Here is a 20865-nt window from a genome sequence, read left to right as displayed (position 1 = left end):
GACCACACGACATGATCCATCGTCTACAGCCAAGCTCTGCGATACAACCGCATTTGCTCTAACCCCTCAAACAGAGACAAACACCTATAAGAGCTCTATCAAGCATTCTTACAACTACAATACCCACCTGCGGAAGTGAAGAAACAGATTGATAGAGCCAGAAGAGTTCCCAGAAGTCTCCTACTACAGGACAGGCCTAACAAAGAAAATAACAGAACGCCACTAGCCGTCACCTTCAGCCCCCAACTAAAACCCCTCCAACGCATTATTAGGGATCTACAACCTATCCTGAAGGATGACCCAACACTCTCACAAATCTTGGGAGACAGGCCAGTCCTTGCCTACAGACAGCCCCCCAACCTGAAGCAAATACTCACCAGCAACCACATACCACACAACAGAACCACTAACCCAGGAACCTATCCTTGCAACAAAGCCCGTTGCCAACTGTGCCCACATATCTATTCAGGGGACACCATCACAGGGCCTAATCACATCAGCCACACTATCAGAGGCTCGTTCACCTGCACATCCACCAATGTGATATATGCCATCATGTGCCAGCAATGCCCCTCTGCCCTGTACATTGGTCAAACTGGACAGTCTCTACGTAAAAGAATAAATGGACACAAATCAGATGTCAAGAATTAGAACATTCATAAACCAGTCGGAGAACATTTCAATCTCTCTGGTCATGCGATTACACATGAAAGTTGCGATATTACAACAAAAAAACTTCAAATCCAGACTCCAGTGAGAAACTGTTGAATTGGAATTCATTTGCAAATTGGATACAATTAACTTAGGCTTGAATAGAGACTGGGAGTGGCTAAGTCATTATGCAAGGTAACCTATTTCCCCTTGTTTTTTCCTATCCCCCCTCCCCCCTGACGTTCTTGTTAAACCCTGGATTTGTGCTGGAAATGGCCCACCTTGATTTTCATACACATTGTAAGGAGAGTGGTCACTTTAGATAAGCTATTACCAACAGGAGAGTGGGGTGGGAGGAGGTATTTTTTCATGCTTTGTGTGCATATAAAAAGATCTTCTACACTTTCCACAGTATGCATCCGATGAAGTGAGCTGTAGCTCACGAAAGCTTATGCTCAAATCAATTGGTTAGTCTCTAAGGTGCCACAAGTACTCCTTTTCTTTTTGCGAATACAGACTAGCACGGCTGTTACTCTGAAAGGTAGATCTGTGACCTGCCATAAGAATATAAGAATGGTCATGGGGGTCAAACCAATGGTCCATCTAGCCCAGTATTCTGTCTTCGGACAGTGGCCAATGCCAGATGCTTCAAAGGGAATGAAAAGAACAGGGCAATTATCAAGTGATCCATTCCCCCTATGTCCAGTCCCAACATATGGTAGTCAGAGGTTTATAGACACCCATATTGCATTCTTGACCATGTTGACTAATAGGTCCATCAATGGCTATCTTCCATGAATTTATCTAATTATTTTTTGAACCCAGTTATACTTTTGGCCTGCATAATATCCCCTGGAAATGAGTTCCACAGGTTGACTGTGTTGTGTGAAGGAGTACTTCCTTTTGTTTGTTTTAAACCTGCTGCCTGTTAATTTTATTGGGTAACCCCTGGTTCATGTGTTGTATAAAGGAGTAAATAACATTCCCTATTCAGGTTATCCATGCCATTCATGATTTTACAGACCTCATGTTCCCCCTTAGTCACCTCTTTTTTCAAGCAGAAAAGTCCCAGACTTTTTAATCTCTTCACATATGGAAACTGTTCTATACCCTTAATAATTTTTGTTGCCTTTCTCGGTACCTTTTCCATTTCTAATGTATATTTTTTGAGATGGGGCAACCAGAACTGCACACAGTATTCAAGGTGTGGGCGCGCCATGGATTTATATAGTGGCATAATGGTATTTACTGTCTTATTATCTATCTCTTTCCTAATGGTTCCTAATATTCTATGATGTCTCCAACATCTCTTTCTTGAGTGGTAACAGCTAATTTAAATCCCATCATTTTATATGTATAGATGGGATTATGTTTTCTAATGTCCGTTACTTTGTATTTATCAACATTGAATTGCATCTGCCATTTACTTACCCAGTCGCTCAGTTTTGTGAGATCCCTTTGTAACTCTTTGCAGTCTGCTTCGGACTTAAATATCTTGACTAATTTTGAATCAAATGTTGCCACCTCACTGTTGACCCCTTTTTTTCAGATCATTTATAAATATGTTGAACAGTATTGGTGCCAATACAGATCTGTCGGGGACACCACTATTTATCTCTCTCCATTCTGAAAACTGATAATTTATTCCTACCCTTTGTTTTCTGTCTTTTAATCAGTTACTGATCCATGAAAGGACCTTCTCTCTTATCCTATGACTGCTTAATGTGCTTAAGAGCCTTTGGTGAGGGACCTTGTCAAAGGCTTTCTGAAAGTCCAAGTACACTATATCCACTGGATCATCTTGGTACACATGTTTGTTGACCCCCTCAAAGAATTCTAATAGATTGGTGAGGCATGATTTCCCTTTACAGATGTCGTGTTGACTCTTCCCCAGCAAAATTATATTAATCTGTGTGTCAGCAGAAAGTTGAATTTGTGTTTGTGGATGAGATTACCCAGAGATAATGTGTAGGAGGAGAAGAGAAGGGGACCAAGGATCCAGCCTTGTGGAACTTCACCAGAAAGTTGGAGGAGAGATGAGGATGATCCTCCAAAGGTCGCTATGAAGGAGTGATTAGAGAAGTAGGAGGAGAACCAGGAGAGGACACCATAATGGAAACTGAGACATGACAAGATTTCAATAAGAGTATGATCAACAGTGTTGAAAGTGTCCAACAAGTTAAGGAAAATGAGGATGGAGTACTGGTACTGAGTTTTGGCTAGGAGGAGGTAATTAAAGACTTTGGGAGTTTCAGTGGAGTGCAAGGGGCAGAAGCTGTGTAGGAGAGGGCCTAGAATAGAATTGGAGGACAGGATCTCCAGACACTGATTTTAAACAATGCGTTCACATACTTGCTGTATGACCTTGGGCAAGCCACTTCTTCCTTCTCTGGTGCACTTTCCCCATCGTAAAATATATATTACACTTCATAAGCAAAAATCTTCCTTAAAATTATTTAACTTTTGGAAATTTGTAGCTAAGGTTCAAACTACATCTTAACTCTTTCTACGACGGTCTGACCCTTGCCTATCTACCTCAGATTCCATTAGCATTCCACATATAAAATGGAATAGATTCTCTCTCTCTCTCTCTCTCTCCTGCTGTTGTTTCTTAGGCCTTGTCTGCACTACGCGGTTTTGTCAACAAAATGTTAGCTTTCGTCGACAAAACAGTGGTGTAAACACTATGATGCTCCTCCCACCGATGTAACTCCCCTACAATGACAGAATAAAATCACTTGGATGAGTGTCATAGAGCTTTTTGCAGTGTAGTTAGAGTGATGCAGCATCAGTGTAGATACTGCACTTGCTTATCTCACCCTGACTAGCTGCCAGGAGGTGTCCCACAATGCCCATCCTCATTGTTCTGGTCAGCAGTTTGAAATCTGCTGCCCTGAAGGTACACAGATGTGCACCTTTCCCCCATTTAAAGGCCTGGGAATTTTTGAAATTCCTCTTTCTGTTTGCTTGGCATGCACAGTTCAGACAGCATCTTCCCAGCTGACCATGCTGGCTTTCTGCAGCAAACGCTCTCCCGGATGGAGAACACCGGAACTGTTGGATCTGCTGAGTCTATGGGAGGAGTAGCAGCCGTATTACTCTGTATTCGCAAAAAGAGAAAGAGTACTTGTGGCACCATAGAGACTAACAAATTTATTTGAGCATAAGCTTTCGTGAGCTACAGCTCACTTCATCAAGCTGTAGCTCACGAAAGCTTATGCTCAAATAAATTTGTTAGTCTCTAAGGTGCCACAAGTACTCCTTTTCTTTTCATGGGAGGAGGCTGTGCAGTCACAGCTTTGCTCCAGCTGTAGGAACTTTTGAAACTTATGGGCTTATTGCTTGGAGAAGGGGCATGAGAGGAATACACAGGACTGCCCTGCTAAGAGCAAGGAGCTGAGGCAGACATACCAGAAGGCAAGACAGGTGGCAAAGACATGCTGTTTCTATAACAAGCTGCATGCCATCCTCGGTAGCCACCCCACCTCCACCCCCAAGAGCCCCGTGCATACTTTGCGGAACTGGATGCAGCAGCCAGTGCATTCAACCCCAAGGACAAAGTGGTGGACAAGGAAGTGGGAGCTGGAGGATGATGTGGAGCACACAACAGGGTATTTTGTTGTCCGGTGTGTCAGGATATCTTTTCTACTCCAGTGGGGTCTAGCCAATCCCAGCACTCTGGCTCTGGCTCCTATGCAGGATGCAGGAGAGGGGAGCTCCGGTAACTTGCTCATTTTGTTTTGATACTGCACGGTGAGAGGAGATTGAGCTCTCATGTACTTTGTTGCATGGTAGAACAGGGATAAGGGACAGAAAGTAACAGAGCCTGTCCATCTATATAGTGGGGGCACAGCGGAAAATTTGTTAATGTACATGGGGATGTCCCTGGAATCCTCCATTGTGATATCTCTAGGAAACTTTCCTGTAGGTTTTCTGCAATCCTCTTCTGAAGATTCCTTGGCAGAGCTGCCTTGTTTTTCCTCCTGCTGTAGGAAACTTTGCCGCGCCACCTGGCAATTATTTCTGCAGGGATCAGAGCGGCACACAGGAAAGCAGCATACAGAGCCGGTCTGAAACCATACAGAGGCAGGAGATGCACTCTTGCATCCTGAGTTACCCTTAGGAGTGAGATATCTGGTTCAATTACCTTAGCCTGTGGAAAAGGGTACCAATATTCAGAATCGTCTCCCTAGTCACTTGTAGTAACCCCCTTCACAAACCATCCTTTGTCCTTTCTTGCCCATTCCTCTTGCCACCACTTCCCTCCATGAACTCACCATATTTGGGACTCGCACCAACTTGTGTGCTAGCTCAGAGTCAGCGAGAAAGCTGTGTGTAACTTTTGTGATTCATGGCTGTGAGCGCACTCACAATACTGTCTCTGTTCATTATTTCTTTGGCTTCTGCAGATGTGCCTTTGAGGACCCACTCCTTCACACTGGCAGAGCACCTTTGTCAGATAAGGTGGTGAACCAGGAGGAGTAAAGAGGATATGTTTTGCAAAGTGCTGCAGTCATCAGATGCATCACATAGCGAAACAAGAGCATGGAGGGAGACAATTTAATGGAAGACTGAGGCTGGATAGCCTGGAAAGGACTTGGGGGCAGGAGTGGATGATAAAGCTCCTGGAAGGCCAGACAGAGACAAGGAAGTTCCTCATTACTCTGCAATCTAAGCACATTCGTGCATGATTTTCCCTGTGGTCACTACAGAACTCCTATCCATACCCTCCCGAAACTCCTCCACTGTAGTCCTCTTGTGTTCCCTGTCCCTCACAGTACTCTGTACATTCAGTGGTTAGGAACTGGTTTCCCAGCAAAAGCTGGAGTTACACACAGCTGTGAGAGCCTTAACTGTGAGACTGTTCCTTATTGTCATGTCCCCTGTTTCACCAAAAATTAGTGTTTTGTCCTGTTGTTAAACTTGAGCCTTCAAAATAAAATGACTGTTTCTTTGTGACATACATATAGCCACTATGTTTCAGTGATAACACTGCCTGATGTAAATAGGAATATTTGCTCACTACAGTTAACGCTCAGGAAGCGAGCACTACAGGGTTAATTCAACGTGACAAATAATCATTGCCTGGCTGAATGCATAACATAAAGGCACATTACAGGGAATCATTGTCAAAATGCTCCTTTAAAGCCTCCATGTTTCGAATAGCCTCCTGCTGCACCCTGTGATGGGTTGGATCACAGAAACCCCCTTGGGACTGCCACCTGATGTGCCAAGACTACTTCTGCTCCTGCTTTCCTGCCCTGTCAGCTTAGGACTTCAGTGCCCTGCCTGGTTTGAGCCAGACCGGCTAGCATGCTGCAAACCCAGACCCAGGTCTGAACCACGTCCCCTAACAGCTGTAGGCTTAATTGAAAGCAACTTAGGAAGTGTTCCTGTCCTTGACACTCAGCTGCCCAACTCCCAATGGGGTCTAAACCCTAAATAAATCCTTTTTACCTGTATAAAGCTTATACAGGGTAAACTCATAAATTGTTTGCCCTCTATAACATTGACAGAGGGATATGCACAGCTGTCCCTCCACCCCCAGTATTAATACATACTCTGGGTTAAGTAAAAAGTGATTTTATTAAATACAGAAAGTAGGATTTAAGTGGTTCCAAGTAGTAACAGACAGAACAAAGTGAATGACCAAGAAAAATAAAATAAAACACGCAAGTCTAAGCCTAGTACAGTAATAAAACTGAATACAGATAAAATCTCACCCTTAGAGATGTTTCAGTAAGTTTCTATCTAGTTTCTATCGCTAGGATGCCTTCCTAGTCTGGGTACAATCCTTTCCCCTGGTACAGCCCTTGTTCCAGCTTAGGTGGTAGCTAGGGGATTTCTCATGGGGGCTGCCCCCTTTGTTCTGTTCCACCCACTTATATATCTTTTGCATAAGGTGGGAATCCTTTGTCCCTCTGGGTTCCCACCCCTCCTTCTCAGTGGAAAAGCACCAAGTTAAAGATGGATTCCAGTTCAGGTGACATGATCACATGTCACTGTAAGACTTCATTACTCACTTGCCAGCACACAGGAAGACTTACAAGTAAAACAGAGCCATCTGCATTCAGTTGTCCTGGTTAATGGGAACCATTAAGATTCCAAACCACGATTAATGGCCCACACTTTGCATATCTACAATAGGATCTCTTAGTTATATTTCATATTTTTAGTTTCAGATACAAGAGTGATACATTTATATAAATAGGATGACCACACTCAGTAGATTATAAGCTTTGTAATGATACCTTACAAGAGACCTTTTGCATGAAGCATATTTTAATTATATTCACACTCAGCATACTTTCATAAAATCGTACAGAGTGCAACGTCACACACCCCTCTAGTTGCCTTCGTATCTGGCTGCTCAAAATCAGCAGCCACCCGTCCACACTGGCGAAACTTTTCCCCCTTCACTTTGCAAATATTATGCAGAGCACAGCAAGGATCACTGGAATATTTTCCTCTTTGAGGTCTAACCAGCCAAAATGACAGCACCAGCGACCTTTTAATCGGCCAAAGGAACATTCAATGGTCATTTGGCACCTGTTGTTGAAGTGCTCATTGCTGCTTCTTAGGTTTGCGGTGTAAGGCTTCATGAGCCACAGGAGCAAGGAGTAGGCAGGGTATGCAAGGATCACTATGGGCATTTGCACATCCCCCATTGGAATTGGCTGGTCTGGAAAGAAAGTCTCAGCGTGCAGCTTTCTATACAGTCCAGTGTTCTGAAAGATGCATGCATCATGCACCTTCCCTGACCACCCTGCATTGATGTCAGTGAAATGGCCCTGCAAGACCATGCAGAAGTAACCCTTTTGGTTGATGTACTCAACCAAGATGGTCGGGGGCCAAAATTTTGATATTGTTGCCCGTTCTCTGGGAATCTGGCCAAGAAATAACTACAAACAAAGGTTGAACTAGAGCAGTACTGAGGATTGATTTATTACTTGCTTCCCTTATTTGCGCAATTATACTCTCACACACATCCCATTCATACTGCTGGCAGACTGCAGGCACGCGGATGTTGGTTTTGATTTCGGGTGGCTGAGACTTTCCAGGTTCCACAGCTGCCCAGAGATCGGCCCGCTAGGCGACGAGAGTCCCCGAAGTCCCTTTGGTAATATTTTGGTTTAAGCCTTGTGATTGGTTTCTTACACCATCTCACTCATTCCTTGCACTAATTGGTTGTATATTCATAAGTATGAATACAATTGGTAATATAGCTTTAAGTAGGCATATAACATTACTGGGGATTTTTCACTGCTTGTGGTTTTGACAGGAAACTGTGCAAATTGCACTTCAAGAGCAAGGTAATAACATTACAGGAAACCTACACAGACTGCATTTGAAAGAGCAAAATGGGGGAGTTGACGCGGCGGAATGGGCTGCCCCTCCTCCCCCTGGAGCCGGAGCTGTTGCTGTCTGGGGAAGGCCAAGCCATGGACGGGGCCGCGTCCGGCTACAGATATGCATTCCATCTATCACCCCGCCACAGTTAGGGAAACCCATTGCCTCAAAGCCATCAATTATTTCTTACACGTTACCAAGAGTCACATTTTTTGTAGCAGGAGGTGATTAATGGCCCTGCACACTTGCATCACTACAACCCCCACAGTGGACTTTCCAACCCCAAACTGATTTGTGACTGACTGGTAGCAGTCTGGAGTTGCCATCTTCCACACAGTGATCTCCACTCGCTTTTCCACAGTGAGGGCAGCTCTCATTCTGGTGTCATCTGCCACAGTGCTGGGGTGAGTTCTGTACACAGTTCCATGAAGGTGGATTTGTATATCCAGAAGTTCTGCAGTCACTGTTCGTCATCCCATACATGCATCATGATGCAATCTCACCACTCAGTGCTTGTTTCCTAGGCCTATAGTGATGGTCCACCGTAGCAAGCTGCTCTGTAATGCCAGCAGCAATCTTGAATTATTTGTTTCCATGGCAAACAGCAGGGCAGGCATCACTGATTCACTCTCTGTTTTGCAGCTCATGAAATACTGCAGGCGCGCTGTGTTCATAACACTCATCACCAGACTGGTCTGCAGCGCAGAATCCATGCGGTCAGGCAGAGGTGGCAGGCTCACAGTTTACAAGGGCAGTTAAAAAATTATGTGAAATGAAGTAGGAAGCTCATTGAATGATGGGACGGAAAGACCTGCATCATGAGATGGCATGCATGACCCCATGATGTACCACAATCCGTTCCAAGAGCTCCCAGCAGCCGAGGATGACAGAGGGTGGCAAGTTGCACAGTGGGATAACTACCCACTATGCAACGCTCTCTCTGTCGATGTGAAAGCAAAGACTGTGGATGTGAACCGCTGACACAAGGAGCATTGTATGGACGTGCACAACCAATTTTGTTATAGTCATTGACATAACTTAAGTTGACTTACCTCTGTAGTGTAGACACGGCCTTAGTATTGATTTATATTGCAGTGCCACCCAAAGGTCACAGAAATTCCTGACTTACCCCCACCATTGTTCTTACTGCTTTGGAGAAAGAGCCCTGAGACTCTGGCCACATGAAATGTATCTCTGCACTCTTATGAGTGCAGTACTTCACTGAAAGCACTTTTAATTTTGGTTATTAGTATCGACTGTAGCTGTTGTGAGGCCTCTCTTTGTTCAGTTTGTAGGGTGGATGGAATATAAGGAAGGACTCTTGTACATCACAGCACGCATTATCTATGTTCTGGATTTAGCAGTATTCTGGTGTGGCAGTCTGGGAATGCTACACCCCACCAACTCCATTAGACCATGATGTTTCTGTCGAATTTAATATGAGGATACCTTATTCAGTCAATGCTGTACTTCTTGTATCTTTATTTTTGCTATTCAACTTAAGGAGTTTTACACTGCCTCTAAATTTTGTAAGTGCTGCAGAATTTTGTATTGAAAATACATGACTGCATTGTAGGAACTGTCTTGGGAAACTGGAGACATTCTGACACCTGGGGAGGTGCAGGAGTCTGCTTGGGATTATAAAATAAGATTATCTGGACATTTTTGAAATGATCATCCATAAAATAACGTAAGAATGTTGATATTTACATTATTATCACTAAGCTTTAAAGTTAGCACCCCATTGAAGTGAAACCATCCTGACACCCTAGTTCTGCTCCCTCTGAAATCAAGTACACACCTCTAGGGAATTTCAGTGGGAACAGGATTGGACCAGTAGGCTCTGATCCAGAGGCTGCATATGTCAATGGAAAGGCTCCTAATGACTTCAGTGGGCTGTGGATGAGGCCCTATTATTTCAAGCTGTCTGCAGACCCTGTCAGAAATCACTTCACTCCAACTGAGTAAACAACATTGGAAGACTTTTTTCACAACCATAAATGACAAGCTTCATTCAAGTTTATAAATGACAGCTTGGATTCTAACACACTGTTCTGTGGCAAGGGTTTGGTAGCTTTATATAGACGTGTAGCCTGTATGGGAAACTTACATTCCAAATATAAGATTGGAAAATATGAAAATGGCACGGAATAGTGTGTTGCCTATATAAAATGCACAGGGTACAGTGGAGTCTGGCCAAGAAATAACTACAGTCTCTAAGATGCCACAAGTACTCCTTTTCTTTTTACTCAAAGAGTAGATATCAGTGGTTTGCTGTCAAACTGGGAGGGTATGCTAAAGGAGTCGTAGAGGGGTCAGTATGAGTCAACATTTTCATTAATGACTTGGATAGTAGAGTGGAGAGAATGCTTACAAAATTTGATGATGACACCAAGTTGGGGGGGTTGAAAGCACTTTGAAAGATAGGATTAAAATTCAAAACAACCTGGACAAATTGAGAACTTGGTCTGAAATCAACAAGATGAAATTCAATAAAGAAAATGCAACGTACTGAACTTAGGAAAGAAAAATCAAATGTACAACTACAAAATGGGGAATAACTGGCTATGCAGTAATACTGCTGAAAATGATCTGGGGCTTATAATGGATCACAAATTGAGTATAAGTCACCAAAGTAATGCAGTTGCAAAAAGGCTACTGTCATTCTGGGCTGTATTAACAGTGTTGTATGTAAGCCACTGGAGATAATTATCCCGTTTAATCACCACTGGTGAGGTCTCAGTTGGAGTACTGTGTGTGTCCAGTTCCGGGCGCCACACTATAAGGAAGATGTGCATAAATTGGGGAGAGTCCAGAGAAGAGCAACAGAAATGATACAAGATTTAGAAAATCTGACCTATGAGGAAAGGTTTTAAAAAAATTGGGTATGTTTAGTCTTGAGGAAAAAAATACTGTGTGTGTGTGTGGGGGGGGGGGGGGAATGAGGGGACCCTGGTAACAAAAGTCTTCAAGTACGTTAAGGGCTGTTTTTAAAGAAAAGAGTGATCAATTGTTCGCCATATCCATTAAAGATAGGACAAGACATAATTTGTTTAATCTGCAGCAAGGGAGATTTAGATTATATATTAGGAAAATCTTTCTAACTGTAAGGGTCATGAAGCTCTGGAATAGGCTTCCAAGGGAGGTTATGGAATTCCTGTCATTGGATATGTTTTTTTAGACACATACCTGTTAGGGATAGTCTAGATTTACTTGGTTCAGGGGGCTGGACTAGATGACTTCTCGAGGTCCCTTCCAGCACTACATTTCTTAAGATTCTATAATTGTTGTCTCTAGATACAGCATTAAGAGAGTGGTCTGGTTGAAGGATTGGCTTTATGTGAGTAGTAGGTGGAGAGCTAAGGGACTTTGGGAACTGCTGATTTAGAGCATATCTTTCAGAAAGTTATCCAATGTTGAGTTAAAGATTTCAAGTAACAGAAAATCCAGACTTCACCTTTCATTAAGGGTTCCTTCCTGTGCAGTTTATATTAATATTATGAGTATTGTATTATATTTGTTTCACATGCAACTAAAAAGTTTACCTTGTAGTTCTAGCATGTCATTGTTTATCTGTATAGCCATTTCTCATTATTTCATGATCACATTAGTTGTATAAATCTGATATTTGTTGAATGTCTGGGGAGCTACTGTGAAAAAGAATCTGGATTTGAAGATAGTAGAGAATAAATACTTAAATAGTACCTCACTTACCACAGAGATATGTAGCTTAGTGCCTTTGGGGGCTTCAGTGGTTAACAATGCATATCTTAAAGCAAATGAAAGTGACACCTTGTGAACATATTTCTTGTCACATAGTGTTTTATATGTTTTGCTTTAAGGGACAAATTAGTGACATTTTGAGACAGAACAATAACTTGGATGTTGCAAGAACTAGGGCAACTGTAATGAGAGAAGTGCGGTACTGCAGAATACAATCAGAAAGTATATTGTCAGCAAGCAAATGATAATAGCATCTTGTATGCCCAGAAGGCCTGCTGTGATATTTGTGTCTGCTTATGATCCCCTTTACCCTCAGAGCAGTCTATTTTTAAATTTGGTGCTGGGTATGACCTTAGTAAAGAAATGCTGTTGGAACATATTTAAATGCATGATTGTGCATGCTGTGTTCTTCAGTGCTATAGGACGCTGACAACTAAGTTTCCCCTACCCTCCCACCCCAACAGGAGATTTGTATTAGTGTGCACTTTTCCTGAGTTCAAAGACTTCTTTGCTTAACATTAAATGTGAAAACTTTAATTAAAAATTATGTTTCATATCCTTAATGAAGTAATATTTTGGTTGAAGCCTTGAGAAAAGAGTTCAAATCGTAGTTTCATCTTTTTAATGGTTTGATGGTCAGACATCAGGTTAGAAAATGTGTTAACAAACATGTTTCAACTAATAAAGTGTTAAATATGACACAGCACTTAGTGTAGACGAGGAAAAATCGTGTTTTAAAAAGTCTTAACTGGTTGTGGTCAATCCTAGTGGACCACAACTTGTCCTTGTCTAGTTCAGTGCTATTTAACATTACCAGTGTTTAACATTGCCATTACTTAATACATATTAGTTAATACGTTTTTAACATGGTAACTTACCAGTGTAGATAAGGCTTTAGATATTACAGTGCTTGTGAAACAGCCGGAACAGTCTGTATGAAATTCCACAAATAACAGTCTATGGCTTTGTCTACATGGAGTTACATCAACAATCAGCTAGCAGCTAAAGCGGAGTTTCTGTGGGAATTTGGTTTTCAAAGAGAGTGGTGATTTTGTGTTCTGACAGTGCAGTTATTTGTTCCAGGTGTGTGGCTTGCTTCAGTGCTTGCTGGTATCCCTTAACAAGAGGGAAGTACTGACCTCGTTTGTCTCGGTTTAAAACCCAGCCACTAGCAAACATGAGAGCTGTGAATAGCTAGCAGCTAACTGTGGGGATTCTTTGGAAGTTTGTAAGTGGGAGATTTGCTGTGGGAAGTGGCGGTAGAGGAATTTTTTTCCTTCTCTCTTGTTTCTTCCAGAAGTAGGGTCTAGGTAAACAATGATGGCTACTTAGGCAGTACCAGAAGTGAACCAAGGAGGAGAGGAGACAAATAATATGGTAGGCTACAGGAGCTGTGGGATGTACAGGGTTGCCAAATTTGGTTGGACAAATTCCTGGCGATTTCATCATATGACATCTTTAATTAAAGATTAATCTTTAATTCCTGGAGACTCCAGGACAATCCTGGAGAGTTGGTGACCCTAGAGGCACATCATCCTTGAGGGGTATCTGATAGAAGGTACCTATGTATGAAATGTCACCTGATAGCACTCATGACAGAGAAGATTCAAGGATTAGCAATACAGCTGGAGATGATGATGGAATTCAGACAGGGATTTGTAGGTATAATGCAGGTGAGGAGAGAGGAGGTGATGCAGACAACTCAAAATTTGTGGACACTTCCCAGGGGAAAAAGGACCAGACTGCCAGAAGAGGAGAGTGATCCATGGACGAGCGTGACCATAAGGACAAGGCAGAAGAAGAGACTAGCTAGTGGTGGTGAAATTGAGTTCAGTTACATGTTTTCTGCAGTGGGGAATGAGGAGGCAATACAGGCAGAAGGTGAGGTGGTGAGGAAGAAAAATAGGCACACCAGTCCCTACAGATGAGAAGAAGAGGTGATGGAGGTAGCCAGAGACCAGAGGCTAAGGAAAAATGAGGGGACTGAACAGGGGACTGTGAGACAAAACATAACACAGATTCATACCAGCACCAGGAAGAGAGAGATCTATGTGGTTGGGGACTCCATGCTCAGAAGAATTGATAGGACTGTCACCAGACCAGATCCAGAGAAGAGAAGAGTGAGCTGTTTTCCAGATGCAGGGGTGAACCAATAAGTGGTTATACCATTTTAGATTTGGTAATGGTGAGTATTGAGGACCTCATAGAAGAACTGGTTGTAGGGGACAACCTTGGTACAAGTGATCATGAGCTATTTCAGCTTAAACTAAATAGAAGGATAAACAAAAATAGATCTGCAACTAGGGTAATTGATTTCGAAAGGATACATTTAAAAAAAATTAAGGGAATTAGGGAAGTGGACTGGACTTGAAGAACTCAAGATCTGAATGTGGAGGAGGCTTGGAATTACTTTAAGTAAAAGTTTCAGAAACTATCTGAAGCCTGCATCCCAGGCAAGGGGAAAAAATTCATAGGGAAGGATTGCAGACCAAGCTGGATGAGCAAGAATCCAAACAGGTGATTAAGAGAAAGCAGAAAGCTTACAAGGAATCGAAGATGGGAGGGATCAGCAAGGAAAGCTGCCTCTTGGAGATCAGAAAGTGTAGGGATAAAGTGAGGACTGCCAAAACCCAAGCAGAGTTGGACCTTGCAAAGGAAATTAAAACCAACAGTAAAAGGTTCTATAGCTGTATAAATAAAGAGAAAACAAGGAAAGAAGTGGGACCACTAAGTATTGAGGATGGAGATAATCTAGGCATGGCCCAACACCTAAACAAATACTTTGCCTCAGTTTTTAATAAGGGTAATGAAGAGTTTAGGGGTAATAGTAGGGTAGCTAATGGTAATGAGGATATGGAAATAGAAATTACCACATCCGAAGTGAAAGACGAACTCATACAGCTTAATGGGACTAAATCAGGGAGCCCTGATAATCTCTGTCCAACAATATTAAAGGAACTGGCATATGAAATTGCAAGTCCAACAGCAAGGATTTTTAATGAATCTGTGAACTCAGGGGTCATAAACTAAGACTGGAGAATTGCTAATATAGTACCTATTTTTAAGAAAGGGGAAAAATGTGATCCGGGAAGCTACAGGCCTGTTAGTTTGACCTCAACTGTATGCAAGGTCTTGGAACAAATTTTGAAAGAGAAAATAGTTAAAGACATAGAGGTAAATGGTAATTGGGATAAAATACAACATGATTTTACAAAAGGTTGATTATTCCGGACCAACCTGATCCGTGTCTTTGAGAAGATACTTGATTTTTTAGACAAAAGAAATGCAATAGATCTAATCTAACTGGATTTCAGTAAGGTGTTTGATACAAGTTCCACATGGGAAAGTATTAGTTAAATTGGAGAAGACAGCTTAATATGAGAATTGAAATGTGGATAAGGAACTGGTTAAAGGGAAGACTACAACGGGTCATACTGAAAGGTGAACTGTCAGGCTGGAGTGAGGTTCCTCAGCGACTGGTCTTGGGACCAATCTTATTTAATATTTTTATTAATGACCTTCGCACAAAAAGTGGGAGGGTGCTAATAAAATTTGGAGATGACACAAAGTGGGGAGATCTTGCCAGTACAGAGGAGGACTGGAATATCATACAAGAAAATATGGATGACCTTGAAAACTGGAGTAATAGAAATGGGATGACGTTTAATAGTGCAAAGTGCAACGTTATGCACTTAGGAGCTAACAAGAATGTTTACTATAAACTGGGGATTTATCAGTCGGAAGTGACAGAAGAAGAGACAGACCTGAGTATATTCGTTGATCATAGGATGACTACGAGCTGCCAACGTGATGTGGCCATGAAAAAAGGTTAATGCATTCCTATGATGCCTCAGGCAAGGTATTTCCAGTAGAGACAGGGAAATATTTGTACTGTTATCCAAGGCACTGATGTGACCTCATCTGGAATACTGTATGCAGTTCTGGTCTCCCATGTTGAAGAAAGATGGATTCAGACTAGAACAGGAGCAAAGAAGGGCTACTAGGATGATCCGAAGAGTGGAAAACCTACTTCATGAGAGGAGACTCAAAGAGCTTGGCTTGTTTAGCCTAACCAAAAGACGACTGAGGGGAGATATGATTGCTCTCTATGAAAACATCAGAAGGATAAATACCAGGGAGGGAGAGGCGTTATTTAAGTTAAGCACCAATGTGGACACAAGGACAAATGGATATAAACTAGCCATCAACAAGCTTAGATGAAGGTTGAACTTAGATGAAGTTTTCTAACCATCAGAGGAATGAAGTTATGGAACAGCCTTCCAAGGGAAGCAATGGGGACAAAAACCTAACTGGCTTCAAGACTGAACTTGATAAATTTATGGCAGGGAATGTATGATGGGCCTGTGTCATAAATATAAAGGGAAGGGTAAACCCCTTTAAAATCCCTCCTGGCCAGAGGAAATCTCCTCTCACCTGTAAAGGGCTAAGAAGCTAAAGGTAACCTCGCTGGCACCTGACCAAAATGACCAATGAGGAGACAAGATACTTTCAAAATCTGGTAGGAGGGAGAGAAACAAAGGGTTTGTGTGTCTGTCTACATTCTGTCTTTGCCGGAGATAGACCAGGAATGAAGCCTTAGAACTTTTAGTAAGTAATCTAGCTAGGTACGTGTTAGATTATGATTTCTTTAAATGGCTGAGAAAAGAATTGTGCTGAATAGAATAACTATTTCTGTCTGTGTATCTTTTTTGTAACTTAAGGTTTTTGCCTAGAGGGGTTCTCTATGTTTTGAATCTAATTACCCTGTAAGGTATTTACCATCCTGATTTTACAGGGGGGATTTCTTATTTCTAATTACTTCTATTTTTATTAAAAGTCTTCTTGTAAGAAAACTGAATGCTTTTTCATTGTTCTCAGATCCAGGGGTTTGGGTCTGTGGTCACCTATGCAAATTGGTGAGGCTTTTTATCCAACATTTCCCAGGAAAGGGAGGGTGCAAGTGTTGGGAGGATTGTTCATTGTTCTTAAGATCCAAGGGTCTGGGTCTGTAGTCACCTAGGCAAATTGGTGAGGCTTTTTATCAAACCTTGTCCAGGAAGTAGGGTGCAAGGTTTTTGGGAAGTATTTTGGGGGGAAAGACGTGTCCAAACAGCTCTTCCCCAGTAACCAGTATTTGTTTGGTGGTGGTAGCGGCCAATCCAAGGACAAAAGGGTGGAATATTTTGTACCTTGGGGAAGTTTTGACCTAAGCTGGTAAAGATAAGCTTAGGAGGTTTTTCATGCAGGTCCCCACATCTGTACCCTAGAGTTCAGAGTGGGGGAGGAACCTTGACAGCCTGCCTAAAATGGCATGTAGCCGATCTGTAGCTGCTAGCAGCAAATATCTTCAATGGCTGGTGATGGGACACTAGATGGGGAGAGCTCTGAGTTACTACAGAGAATCCTTTCCCAGCTATCTGGTTGGTGGGTCTTGCCCACGTGCTCAGGGTACAACTGATTTCCATCTTTGGGGTCAGGAAGGAATTTCCCCCCAGCTCAGATTGGCAGGGAACCCGGTGGTTTTTTGCCTTCCTTTGCAGCATGGGGCACGGGTCACTTGCAGGTTTAAACTAGTGTAAATAGTGGACTCTGTAATTTGACATCTTTAAATCATGATTTGAGGACTTCAGTAACTCAGCTAGAAGTTATGGGGTCTATTACAGAAGTGGGTGGGCCAAGGGTCTGTGGTTTGCAATGTGCAGGAACTTAGTCTAGATGATTATGAATGGTCTCTTCTGACCTTAGTGTTTATGAGGTGTGGACATGATGCTGAAAAGGACCCTGATGGAAGTGGGGAAAAATTAACTGTGCTGCATGTTGGGATGAATGACACCACTGTATTCCCACTGGAATGGATCAAGGATGACTACACTTGGCTGGGTAAGACGCTTAAAGAAGTGAATACTTCTCGTCCCTAGAGAAGGAGGATGAAGGTGTTATATAAAAAAAAAGATTCACAGGTACCTCAAGAATTGGTGCTGTGGGGCTCGTTTTGGGATGATTGACCATTGGGATTCATTCACAGAAAGAAGACTCTTCTTGACTGGTGGACTCCACTGGAGTGATTGGAATGATTGATAAGAAGGGGTTTAAACTAGGAGATGAGGGGAGAAGCATGTGAGGGGCAGGTCACTTGCCAGTATTATCTGGGTATATCTCAATCATTGCTCTGCCATTAGAGGGGCCTTGGGCATTGGCGTGCCTTATTCTCTCCCTGTGACCCATTATAATAGTGTGATCTCCTTTGGATTGTAATACTTTGGTCTAATTTTGGTTGTTGGGTTTAGTGTGCCGGTTATGGTGGCCTGTGATAGACAGTAGGTCAATGTAGATGACCTGGTGGTCCCTTCTGGCCTTAAACTCTATGACGTCATGTTAGAACGCAGCCATAATGAGTCACGTTAATGAATGAATTTAAACATGACCATTTCTACCTATACTGAGTGCTAAGTTTTGTTTAAATTTGAGTCAGCAACCATGTGTCAAAACTGAGTTCTGATGTGATGTAATTCTGAATTGTGCACAAGCCCACAGACTCAAGTGGTTTAAAACAAGAATGAGTAAGAATATAAGAGAAGGTCAGAGAAAAACAAAAGAAACTGCTTACATAACAGGAATTCTGAATCTCTGCTAGTCTCATCTAGGTTCCCTTTAGGATTAGTAACAGTGACTTTAAAAACAGTACTTTACATTTCTGTACCACACTTCCCCCTTTCACCCAGTCTGTTCTCAACACACTAACTGTTGACCCTTATTTCTGTTAAATCCCTCTTTCCTGCAGCACCCACCCACTATATAGCTATAGAGATTTTCTCAGTTGTCTCCCTCAAAAGCTGGTTTCCCTCATGACAAACAGAAAGTTCTGATTCAAAGTAGTCACTGTTCTTTTGTTACTGTTTGAGAAGTGAATATTATTTGTTGATTGGTATGCGTATAGGCTTTTTCTAGTTGAAATCAGGTTGAAGATCAGGTGCAAAACAAAATAAAATCTGTAAAATGTATGAATGAAGTTAGATGTATTTGAAAATGTTTGTGTTTTGTAAAGGCTCTTTTTTTGTTGTTGTACTAAGGATTTACATAGGGGTTGTAGCTATATGCAAGACAACTCAGCAGGGTTTTTCAGTTCACAGAATTTGCTAATATAGCAACAGTTAAATGACAAGGGAAATTTAAAGTTGAAGGGACTCTTCATCTCATGATTTGTAAAAGCTCTCTTGGGATATTGTTCCAGAAATTTCTGCCAGTAACCATATTTACTCATCATGCATTGCTTGAGTGTTACTATATTCAGCTGTATACTGTTTGCTAGAGCCCTAGAGGTAGTATGTTGCACCAACAAATATATTCTCTAGGTACTTGTGCCACTGTTAGCAATCATATGTAACAGCCATTGGCATTCATAAAACATACAGTGAGCATTTAGGCTTCTGATTAGTACAAAGTATTACTTTAGGCTAGAAACATGCCATCTGGGTATCCTTAATCTATTAGTTTTAGTCCTGCTTTGTGTGATATCTTAATGCCATTGCAACTGTGACTGTGTCACAGGTTTAGTAAAAGTACTAAGCTTTGTTTTCCACAGTCTTGCAGAATCACATGGCTGCAGTTGACAGGATAGAACAGAATTAAAATAAACAAATACAAATGAATAATGTGCCATTAATTTTTTGTAGTAAGCTGTATCTTCAGGAAGATAAGACTAGTGTAATCTATTTATGGAATATTTTAATGTGGATAGCTTAACTCTTTCCTTCCCCTTTAAAAAGCTGTGAGAACAAGTTATGTACTCTGTAACTGGCATGATAGCTAGTTACTTTGTCAACACATGAGACACCTGAGTTTGAAAGTGGCTTCAAGATTTTGATCTTGTCACCAGTGGGGGCAAAAATGTGGCATCTCTGTGGTATCAGCACTACAACGATGCAAAATTATTCTTAGGTTGATCAACTTTGTTGGGAACTTATGTTTCAACTTTACGACTCAAATGCTCAGCTGGTGTAAATTGGTGAGGTTCTGTTAAGATCAGTGGAGAAATATTGATTTTCACCAGCTTGACTATCTGTCCCTAAGTCCAGTGGCACTGGAACATTTTTAATAGTGGGGGTGCTGAAAGCCAGCCCCCTTACCCTTGTCCACCACTTTTCCCCCTCAAGCTGGGGCTGGGAGCAGGGCTGTGTCTCTGGGATGCGGGGACCCAGACAGGGGTAAAGGGGCCGAGGCTGGGGACATAGCTGGGGGTGGGTATGAGGCCAGAGGTGGAGCCCCGGGCGTGGGGTGGCAATCTGGACCCTTGGTGCGGGGACATCAGCAGAGCCTTGGGCGCCAGGTTGCAGCCGGGACCCTGGGTGTGGGACTGGGGGCCAGGACCCTGCATATGGGGCCGGGAGCGGAGCCCCGCATAAAACCTGGGGGTGCTGCAGCACCCCCTGAACCCCTGCTTCCTATGCCTAAGTCCTTCAGTCAACTCCCTGTAGCTTCATTGTTCATAAAAACACGTTAAATCTCAAACAATATTCTGATACAACAAAAAACATGAACACAAAAGTCTTTTCATTGATTAAGAATATAATAAACCAAAACTTGGTAGATGCTGGTTTGAAATATGATCATACAAAGCGCTATGTTCCAGTATTGTTAGGATTGTGATATCTGCTAACAAATACAAGGTCCTTTGCATACTAATTTGGATAATGCTTATTTTATGTATATAGTAAATGCAGTATAGCCTTTCATTCTGGACCAGTAACAGGGTATTACTGGTTAAAAATGAAAGGCTAGACTGAATTTGTTATATACATATAACAATAAAATAGCTTATTAGGTAAATATTCAATTTTTATACACAGACAGTTCACATCCTGAAGCATTTACTTGTCATGCAGTATCGGAATGGCTCCAAAATGTCACTGTTGTCCATCATGTAAGGACTTATATATGTACACATTATAAAATCATTCACTGCATATTTCCAGTATTTCATAGGAGTAACCTTCCTTTGCCTATAAGTCATATCATCAAAGTGTGGGAGTCCCAGGTGTGAAAAGCTTTGCATTTTATAAGGTTGATATTTATTGATGTCTACAAAGGTCATCTTGCTTTGTGACAAGACAGATAATTTGGTTTTTTTCCCCACAAGCCAGG

General features: G+C 42.1%; 1 protein-coding gene across 3 annotated transcripts in view; it reads left to right on the top strand.

Annotated features, from left to right (window-relative positions):
- IMMP2L (inner mitochondrial membrane peptidase subunit 2) overlaps positions 1-20865 on the top strand; it is an 811025-nt gene that overhangs the window by 65061 nt on the left and 725099 nt on the right. Inside the window, exon 6 of one of the 3 annotated variants that reach the window (XM_074942242.1) lies at positions 5061-5332. The exons of the other annotated variants lie outside the window; for them this stretch is intronic. Coding sequence (XP_074798343.1) covers positions 5061-5136 — 76 coding nt within the window. The 3' untranslated portion in view covers positions 5137-5332. Of the gene's footprint in view, positions 1-5060; positions 5333-20865 lie in introns of those variants that run through there. 3 annotated transcript variants of the gene reach the window in all.

The sequence above is a fragment of the Natator depressus genome, chromosome 1 (genome assembly GCF_965152275.1).
Source record: "Natator depressus isolate rNatDep1 chromosome 1, rNatDep2.hap1, whole genome shotgun sequence".
Lineage (NCBI taxonomy): Eukaryota > Metazoa > Chordata > Testudines > Cheloniidae > Natator > Natator depressus.
Note: the sequence above shows the minus strand (reverse complement) of the source record. Positions and strands in the feature narration are given on the sequence as shown.